Source organism: Maylandia zebra, linkage group LG5 (assembly GCF_041146795.1).
Source record: "Maylandia zebra isolate NMK-2024a linkage group LG5, Mzebra_GT3a, whole genome shotgun sequence".
Lineage (NCBI taxonomy): Eukaryota > Metazoa > Chordata > Actinopteri > Cichliformes > Cichlidae > Maylandia > Maylandia zebra.
Window position 1 is genome coordinate 9597924 of NC_135171.1, and position 10041 is coordinate 9607964.

Sequence of the window (10041 nt, forward strand, 5' to 3'; positions counted from 1 at the left end):
CGTGCAGGGGCCTGTCCTTCCATGTATATATATATACACACACACACATATATATATATATATATATATATATATATATATATATATATGTGTGTGTATATATATATATATATATATATACTTGAGTGCGAGAGGAACTGACCTGAAAAATAGGATCATGGCCAAGCTTGAAACCTGGATCCCCCGTAGCCGGTTACCAAGATTACGTGAAGTACCCTCAGAAGGTCTGCTAGATGATGTTAATGCAGCACTACGGGCAATACCTACAACCACGATTACCGACACTAACAAGCTGATCTACAATACGGCAACAGTGATCAGTGAGATGCTTGGCTACAAGTTGAACAGCCACAAGGGGCAGTACCCTCCATGGAGAAGGAGGCTAGAGGGCAAGATCAAAGTAGCACGGAGGGAGGTTAGCCAACTAACGGAGTTGCAGAAAGGTGCGACAAATAAGGTGCCTAAGAAATACAGCAAGTTGTCCATACCTGAGGCCTTGGAAACTGCCAAGCAAAGACTCACAGCCTTGGCCAGCCGCTTGAGGAGGTACACCAGAGAGATAGAAGGCAGGAGAATAAACCAGCTGTTCTCCACAGAACCAGCAAAGGTGTACTCTCAGTGGCAAGGGAACAATAAGAGAACAGCACCACCAAGGCTGGAGACGGAGCAATACTGGAAGAGCATATGGGAGAAGGATGCAACCCATAACGGCAATGCTCAGTGGCTAGAGGATCTGAGGGCAGACCACAGCGACCTCCCTGAACAGGGTCCAGTAACCATCACAGTGGCAGATATCCAAGAAAGGGTCTCCAGTATGAAGAGTTGGACAGCACCAGGGCCCGACATGGTTCACGCCTACTGGCTGAAGAAGCTGACTGCACTCCACGAGCGTCTGGCAGCACAAATGAACCAGCTGCTAGTTAACGAAAGACACCCGGAATGGCTAACTGAAGGCCGGACGGTCCTGATCCCCAAGGACCCCAAGAAGGGACCGGTCCCCTCCAACTACCGACCAATAACCTGCCTCAGTACTACATGGAAGCTCCTGTCAGGTATCATATCGGCTAAGATGAACAGGCACATGGGTCAATACATGAGCGGGACACAGAAAGGAATTGGCAAGAATACCAGAGGTGCAAAACACCAGCTACTGGTAGACAGAACAATCAGCCGAGACTGCAAGACCAGACTGACCAACCTGTGCACTGCCTGGATTGATTACAAGAAGGCCTATGACTCAATGCCCCACAGCTGGATACTGGAATGCCTAGAATTGTACAAGATCAATGGGACCCTAAGAGCCTTCATCAGGAACTCAATGGGGATGTGGCGTACAACACTAGAGGCCAACTCCAAGCCCATAGCACAAGTTACCATCAAGTGCGGGATCTACCAAGGAGATGCTCTGTCCCCACTGCTGTTCTGCATAGGCCTGAACCCCCTCAGTGAGATCATTAACAAGACTGGCTACGGATACCGACTACGGAACGGAGCAGTTGTCAGCCACCTCCTGTACATGGATGACATCAAGCTGTATGCCAAGAGTGAACGAGACATCGATTCACTGATCCACACTACCAGGCTATACAGCAATGACATTGGAATGTCGTTCGGACTGGAGAAGTGTAGTCGGATGGTAACAAAGAGAGGGAAGGTAGTCAGAACTGAGGGGATTGAACTACCAGAAGGCAACATTGCAGACATAGAGGACAGTTACAAGTACCTGGGGATCCCGCAGGCAAATGGGAACCATGAAGAGGCCGCTAGAAAAGCTGCAACCACCAAGTACCTGCAGAGGGTCAGGCAAGTCCTGAGGAGTCAGCTGAATGGTAAGAACAAGATCCGGGCCATCAACACATACGCCCTGCCCGTGATCAGATACCCTGCTGGGGTAATAAGCTGGCCAAAGGAGGAGATAGAAACCACTGACATAAAGACAAGAAAGCTCCTGACCATGCATGGAGGGTTTCACCCCAAGTCCAGCACCCTGAGGCTGTACGCTAAGCGGAAGGAAGGGGGCCGGGGACTGGTGAGTGTCAGCACCACAGTCCAGGATGAGACAAGGAACATCCAAGAATACATTGGGAAGATGGCCCCAACTGACCGAGTGCTCAGTGAATACCTCAGGCAGCAGAAACCCAAGAAAGAGGAGGGAGACGAGGAACCATCATGGAAGGACAGGCCCCTGCACGGTATGTACCACCGGCAGATAGAGGAGGTGGCTGATATCCAGAAATCCTACCAGTGGCTGGACAAAGCTGGACTGAAAGACAGCACAGAGGCACTAATCATGGCAGCACAAGAACAAGCTCTGAGTACAAGATCCATAGAGGCTGGGGTCTATCACACCAGGCAAGACCCCAGGTGCAGGCTGTGTAAAGATGCCCCAGAGACAATCCAGCACATAACAGCAGGGTGCAAGATGCTAGCAGGCAAGGCATACATGGAACGCCATAACCAAGTGGCCGGCATAGTGTACAGGAACATCTGTGCCGAGTATAACCTAGAAGTCCCGAGGTCAAAATGGGAGATGCCCCCAAGGGTGGTGGAGAATGACCGAGCTAAGATCCTGTGGGACTTCCAGATACAGACGGACAAAATGGTGGTGGCTAACCAACCGGACATAGTGGTGGTAGACAAACAGAAGAAGACGGCCGTAGTGATCGATGTAGCGGTTCCCAATGACAGCAATATCAGGAAGAAGGAACACGAGAAGCTGGAGAAATACCAAGGGCTCAGAGAAGAGCTCGAGAGGATGTGGAGGGTGAAGGTAACGGTGGGCCCCGTGGTAATCGGAGCACTAGGTGCGGTGACTCCCAAGCTAGGCGAGTGGCTCCAGCAGATCCCCGGGAACAACATCGGAGATCTCTGTCCAGAAGAGCGCAGTCCTGGGAACAGCTAAGATACTGCGCAGGACCCTCAAGCTCCCAGGCCTCTGGTAGAGGACCCGAGCTTGAAGGATAAACCGCCCGCAGGGGCGTGCTGGGTGTTTTTTTTTTTTTATACACATACATATATATATATATATATACATATATATATACATATACACATATACTAGGGGTGCAACAATACACAAAATTCACGGTTCGGTTCGGTTCGATACTTTGGTGTCACGGTTCGATATTTTTTCGATACAAAAAAAATGTTCATGCCTTTTTAATTTGTCATTTATTAAATTTTCACGGCACATTCCGCACCACATCTCTGTGCGTTCATCATTTGTTTGAAGCCAGCTCGCCTCCTGCAACTACTTTTCCGAGAATACGTGCTTCTTTTGTGGTTCGGACTCCTTCTGACATTACTTTGGAGGTGGAGGAACATCACAGTAATTGCTTAAAGGAGCTTGCTTCTTCGACATCTTTAAGAGTTCTAAACAAATGTCTGTCCTCCTCCTGAAAATCTTATGTATGCAAACACGCGTTGCAACTTCTTATCTTGTGCCCGTTTTTTATTTTGACAGCGAATGCGCACCTGCGGACCACTTATGTGCAGCCCTGGTTATTTCACTTGTCATATTGCAGCCACAGAAATTCTTTTGTCCATGAAACCATAAAGCTGCACTTTCTTTTTGCCTTATAGTCTGATTTGTCATAACTTTTCCGTTTTGTGGTAAGCTTTTCTTTGGCTGTCACTTCTTCACCCTGACCTGTCTTACTTGGCTCAGCAGAACTAAAATATTGTGGCGAGCTCAGACAAGGAGGAGACGGAGGTATCGTTTGGTCTCGCTTCCCGTGAGCTAGCCAGGGAGCACAGCCGTTTATTGACATCTGCAGAAGAACACTGCCACTAGCTAACTGCTCAGCGCGGCAACAGCACAGCAACAACAACAACAACACACAGGGCGCCCTCTGACCCCGGAAGGACACACCGTCGCAGCGAGAGGGCGTCACCCGTCACTATGGCAACATAAACAAAACATAACTGTACAAACAGAACCCCGAACAGCCCTGACCCGCTACATAGCCCCCACCTAAGGGGTCAGTCGTCCCCGACGACCCCATTACCCCACACAAAGTCCTGCAAATGTCCAGGTGCCTTCTTTTGGCGCACCGGCCGGTCACGACCGGAGGGGGGGAAAGTCACTCGGGTCAGAACATGGGATGCCACCATCATCCCACTTCTGACACCAATGTGGCGAGCTCAGACAAGGAGGAGACGGAGGTATCGTTTGGTCTTGCTTCCCGTGAGCTAGCCAGGGAGCACAGCCGTTTATTGACATCTGCAGAAGAACACTGCCGCTAGCTAACTGCTCAGCGCGGCAACAGCACAGCAACAACAACAACAACACACAGGGCGCCCTCTGACCCCGGAAGGACACACTGTCGCAGCGAGAGGGCGTCACCCGTCACTATGGCAACATAAACAAAACATAACTGTACAAACAGAACCCCGAACAGCCCTGACCCGCTACATAGCCCCCACCTAAGGGGTCAGTCGTCCCCGACGACCCCATTACCCCACACAAAGTCCTGCAAATGTCCAGGTGCCTTCTTTTGGCGCACCGGCCGATCACGACCGGCGGGGGAAAAGTCACTCGGGTCAGAACATGGGGTGCCACCATCATCCCACTTCTGACACCAATGTGGCGAGCTCAGACAAGGAGGAGACGGAGGTATCGTTTGGTCTTGCTTCCCGTGAGCTAGCCAGGGAGCACAGCCGTTTATTGACATCTGCAGAAGAACACTGCCGCTAGCTAACTGCTCAGCGCGGCAACCGCACAGCAACAACAACAACAACACACAGGGCGCACTCTGACCCCGGAAGGACACACCGTCGCAGCGAGAGGGCGTCACCCGTCACTATGGCAACATAAACAAAACATAACTGTACAAACAGAACCCCGAACAGCCCTGACCCGCTACAATATATATCCTGCTGCTTTTACACACGCACTCACATAACGCTCAGCGATTCTCTGCGCGATCAACCTCTCACATGTTTAAGCTTGCTGCGGGAGATTTCACTTGTCATGTTTGCATAGTAAGCTAACAATTGATAAGACGATGTCAGAGGAATTGGTGCGCAAATTATCATCACTCACCAATACACAGTTCGCGCGATTGCAAAGTGAAAGCAAAAAACAAGCGCAAATTCAAACGCAATTTCAATATGTCACATATTAGCAGTGGCTCACCGATGCCAATGACATAATTAGCCAGCTACATTTCCGAAAGAATGCAAAACCATTGACATATATTTTTCCTTCCTACGATAGCCCGACGGGCAGGGCAGAGATAGATTTTGGTAGCCCGACTGGAAAAATTGCTAGCCCCGGGACGTCGGGCAGGCGATTTTGCGAGCCCTGTATCTGATTGAGGAATCACTCATCTTTGGAAAAGAGAGTTTATTACAGAGAAATGGCTCTTTCCAAAATAAAAGCTATACTATACGCTTCTTCTGGGCTATATTCTCAGCAGCATATTAAACATATCAGGTCCCCATAAGAAGAATCATGTGCTAACGGCTGTCTAAATGACTCGGGTAAAGTTTGTAGCATGCGTGCTTGTTGTTTTTGTCTGCTTCCACTTGTCTTTGCACTAGGATGATGTCGGTGTAAATGTGCAGTCATATTTGTTGTGTTCCCACTAGTGCTGTCAGCGTAAATCTCGTTGAAATGACGTTGGCAAATCTCCGTTAACGAGCTACCACGGATCGCCCGTGCATGGGGCTGGACGGCCAACACGTTAACGAGCTAACTGCGCTAACACACTAGCTCCCACCCATGTAATTGAGCTTTGCGTGGCACATCCAACATACTGTTTTACTTTAGTCCATGACGCGCTTACCTTCAGGGTCATACCTCACATGAAAACCAAAATAGTTCCAAACGCCAGATCTAAATGAGGGTGGGGGAGGTTCAATTTGCCATGTTGCAAGAAGAGCTTAACTTCTGTCTCGCTAGCTTGCCCTGCGCTCAGTGAATCTGCGTTCGACTACTCCGCCTAGGCTGCACTGTCGAGCGCAGATCCACTGAGCGCTCAACACAGACAGCATCGTCAGAAGGAAAGTTGATAAAATAATTTAAAATTTTATTTTGTATTGTTCGATACATATGGGTACCGAACCGAAAGCACTGTATCGAACGGTTCAATATCGATACGAGTATCGTTGCACCCCTAACATATACATATACATATATATATATATATATATATATATATACACTCAACAAAAATATAAACGCAACACCTTTGTTACTGCTCCCATTCCCCATGGGATGGACGTAGAGACCTAAAATTCATTCCAGATACACAATATAACCATCCCTCCCAAACAGTGGTCACAAATCAGTCCAAATGTGTGGTAGTGGGCACATCTGCCATATTGAGATAATCCATCCCACCTCACAGGTGTGCCACATCAGGATGCTGATCTGACATCATGAGTAGTGCACAGGTGTACCTCAGACTGCCCACAACAAAAGGCCACCCTGGAATGTGCAGTTTTTTGCGCTATTGGGGGTCTGGGGACCCAGAACCGGTCAGTATCTGGTGTGACCACCATTTGCCTCATGCAGTGCAACACATCGTCGCATGGAGTCTATCAGATTGTCAATTGTGGCCTGTGGAATGTTGGTCCACTCCACTTCAATGGCTGTGCGAGGTTGTTGGATATTCGTGGGAACTGGTACACGCTGTCGTATACGCCGGTCAAGCACATCCCGAACATGCTCAATGGGTGACATGTCCGGTGAGTATGCTGGCCATGCAAGAACTGGGACATTCTCAGCTGCCATCTGCCCTGAACAATGTGAACCATGATTCATCCGTGAAGCGCACACCTCTCCAACGTGCCAGACGCCATCGAATGTGAGCATTTGCCCACACAAGTCTGTTACGGCGACGAGCTGGAGTCAGGTCAAGACCCCGATGAGGACAACGGGCATGTAGTTGAGCGTCCCTGAGACGGTTTCTGACAGTTTGTGCAGAAATTGTTTGGTTGTGCAAACCAATTGTTCCAGCAGCTGTCTGGGTGGCTGGTCTCAGACGATCTTGGAGGTGAACCTGCTGGATGTGGAGGTCCTGGGCTGGTGTGGTTACACGAGGTCTGCGGTTGTGAGGCCGGTTGGATGTGCTGCCATATTCTCTGAAACGCCTGTGGAGACGGCTTATGGTTGAGAAATGAACATTCAATGCACGGGCGACAGATCTGGTTGACATTCCTGCTGTCAGCATGCCAATTGCACGCTCCCTAATTGCTTGTGGCATCTGTGGCATTTTGCTGTGAGACATGGGGAATGGGAGCAGTAACAAAGGTGTTGCGTTTATATTTTTGTTGAGTGTAGAATAGACTGCATAAAATAGTTCACCTTGGTTAATTTTTTCTCTTAAATGCTACAAGATAAAATAAGCTTAATTTGTCATTTTATATCTTTACTTATCTTGTAGTCTTAAGAGCGTCAGCAACATTAGGTGTATTTTTATTAAATGTAACCCAGCTGTTCGACTAGCCCAAGCATACAAAATAGTATATTGATGTTTTGTGTTAACAATTAATGTTCATCCTTCATAAATTAACCAAATACCTTTACTATTCAGATGTTAAAAGATGTGACCTGACTTTACCTTACAACAGGGAGCAGTCTCTGATTCCCTTGGAATGATGTCTGATCTTTCTGTCAGAAGCGGCCATACCATGGTCTCCTTAAGCCATTTCCTCAGCTGCTTGACTTGACGGCTTGTTCGTGTTATGACCTACAACAGTGAGACCAAACCAAAACTGAAGTGTGAGTCCATAAAGTAAAAGACACTTTAAATGTTAAATACTTAAAGAACATCCACTGTACTGATAAAGCATTTCAAATGGCCTCCAAAGAGATTTCTTTAATGTATATGAAAAATGTACTTATTCACATCCAAAGGTTTGATTTGCTTTTCTATTTAAAATTTACATTTATTGGGGAGAGTAAGTCCGTACTCACAGCGTGGAATAGCAGACGTTCATACAGCCACTTTCTATTGGTTTGTGTGACACCTGGCAGGTCCCAAGCCAGGGCTAGCTCGAGAACATTTCTTCGTTCCAGTTCTGTTAATTCAGCAGTGCCATCAAGCTAGGACAGAGGGAAATAAATTAGTCAGTAGTAGGTACTGATGGCTATTCAATCTTGTCTCTAAATTTAATATTTAGTGAAATAGTAATTCTTTAAAATAATGGTACAAAAATGCAAACCAGCTGAATAGTGCTGCGGATATCAATATCAGGGCAATCCTCAATCTGAACTGTAGCTGTTTCAGGTGAGCCACCAAAAAGGACATGGATGATTGCAGGACTTATACCAGACACACACGGTCCACCATGAATGAATGAATGTCCCATTATTCTTCCTAAGATCAAACATAATAAATTCACTTAGCCTAACATTGCATGGGGGTAAAGACAAACAGTTTTGTAACTGTATTCAATCTAGTTTTCATCTTTATGGTTACAGTTAGGATAATGTAACACAAGTAATGCTTTTTACTTTAGTGCTGCACATGAATTATTTTAAATTACTATTCCTCTTATTTCTGTACATAACTTTCTTACCTGCCACCAAAAACATGTCACTCTCAAGCAAGGTCTGAGAAGTGGACGGAGTCAAGTGTTCTGGCTCACCGTCAAACAGTCTTGTAAGATCTGTGTTCCCTGAAAAGAGTACATCTAGGTTATGGTGAGTATGAGAAATCCAGGCAGTAATTTTAACACAATTAACTCATTTACATAACAAATACATTTTCTTTACATGAATAAATATTCTCTTATTTAATCCACTATACATGTGCCCAGTCTAGTTTCATACATACCAAAATTCAAATGCAAACCAGACTGTACTAGAGAAACTGCCTTTGAGAAGAAGAATCTCTTCACCCCTTCTCCAACAGCAACATCCCCTAAAAGTAAGAAGAAGAAAAAAACTTGTGAAGTTTCGGATTAGTCAGTCACTGGATTTCTAATGTTTTCACAATACAGAAAAAATACCTTCCAGTTTGCAGCTGACAGGGCCCGCCCACTCTACCTTTGGAGCTTTGTAGAGGGAGATAAGTGATGTCTGTTGATCCACAATACTTTCCCGCAAGTCCATTTGCAGGACTACTGCCTTTCTGGTCTCATACTTTGAAAGTAACTTGGACTTGTAGAGCCAGGCTGCTCTGGTTGCATCTTGTTCACATTTCCACTCTGAAAGGTACACATTTGTATGGATCACATGAATCAAAAGAAATAAAATATATGTATTTTTTGCCATTTGTCTGGTATCTTCCTAACTTAATTCCTGTCACTACCTGGTTTTTCCCATAGAAGTGACTTTTCCTCATCTTGATGAGATGCATCTTCCTGCACTACCACCATATCACCTGACGATTGCTCTGCTCTTGCTGAGGTTATGGTGGAGATTCCAAGATGATACTATCTGGTTCCTCTACCCCGCAGGACAGATTCCAGGCATCACTGTTGCTACAGAATGGGACCTCTGACCTTGCTGTTGTACTACGAGTCTGCCTAGCCTGACTTTCAGTAACAGACTGAGGTTCAGCACCACTCAATGAACTGTGAGAGGGATTGGCAGAGATTTCAGCATCCATCACCAATATATACAAAGTGGACTTACTTAGTTTCCACACTATATACTAAAATATATAGAAAATCAAAGATGTTCCTTACCTTGTGCATTTAGTGATGTGGTTTTTCATTTTATTTAAAGGAATGTTAATGTCACAATTCAGGCATTTTGTGGGGGGTCCTTGTTGCTGGAGGGTTGTCAGGCTCTACAGAGAATATGGAGATAAAAAAATATATATACAATTGGTGCATACTGTGATAAAAGATATTTTGACAGTTCTGCAATCGCATTTGCCAACGTGAGAAGCAGAAACAAATTGTAAACACTAGTGATGTGCGATACCACTGATTTCCTTTCCGATCCGATACCAAGTAAAATTCAGGGTGGTATCAGCGATACTGATCCGATACCGATACTCTGTACAAAAACGTAATGTTTCATTGCATTTCATAATACAATATATAATTGTATTATGTAATTGTAATAATAACATAACCATA

General features: G+C 46.1%; 1 protein-coding gene across 1 annotated transcript in view; it reads right to left on the reverse strand.

Annotated features, from left to right (window-relative positions):
• Positions 1 to 9353, reverse strand: part of LOC112434812 (uncharacterized) — a 14973-nt gene extending 5620 nt beyond the window's left edge. Inside the window, exons 1-7 of the mRNA XM_076884451.1 lie at positions 9264 to 9353; positions 8962 to 9159; positions 8787 to 8873; positions 8530 to 8628; positions 8173 to 8327; positions 7925 to 8053; positions 7569 to 7697 (exon numbers count right to left, since the gene is read on the reverse strand). Coding sequence (XP_076740566.1) covers positions 7569 to 7697; positions 7925 to 8053; positions 8173 to 8327; positions 8530 to 8628; positions 8787 to 8873; positions 8962 to 9159; positions 9264 to 9330 — 864 coding nt within the window. The 5' untranslated portion in view covers positions 9331 to 9353. The remainder of the gene's footprint in view (positions 1 to 7568; positions 7698 to 7924; positions 8054 to 8172; positions 8328 to 8529; positions 8629 to 8786; positions 8874 to 8961; positions 9160 to 9263) is intronic.
• Positions 9354 to 10041: the final 688 nt, after the last annotated feature.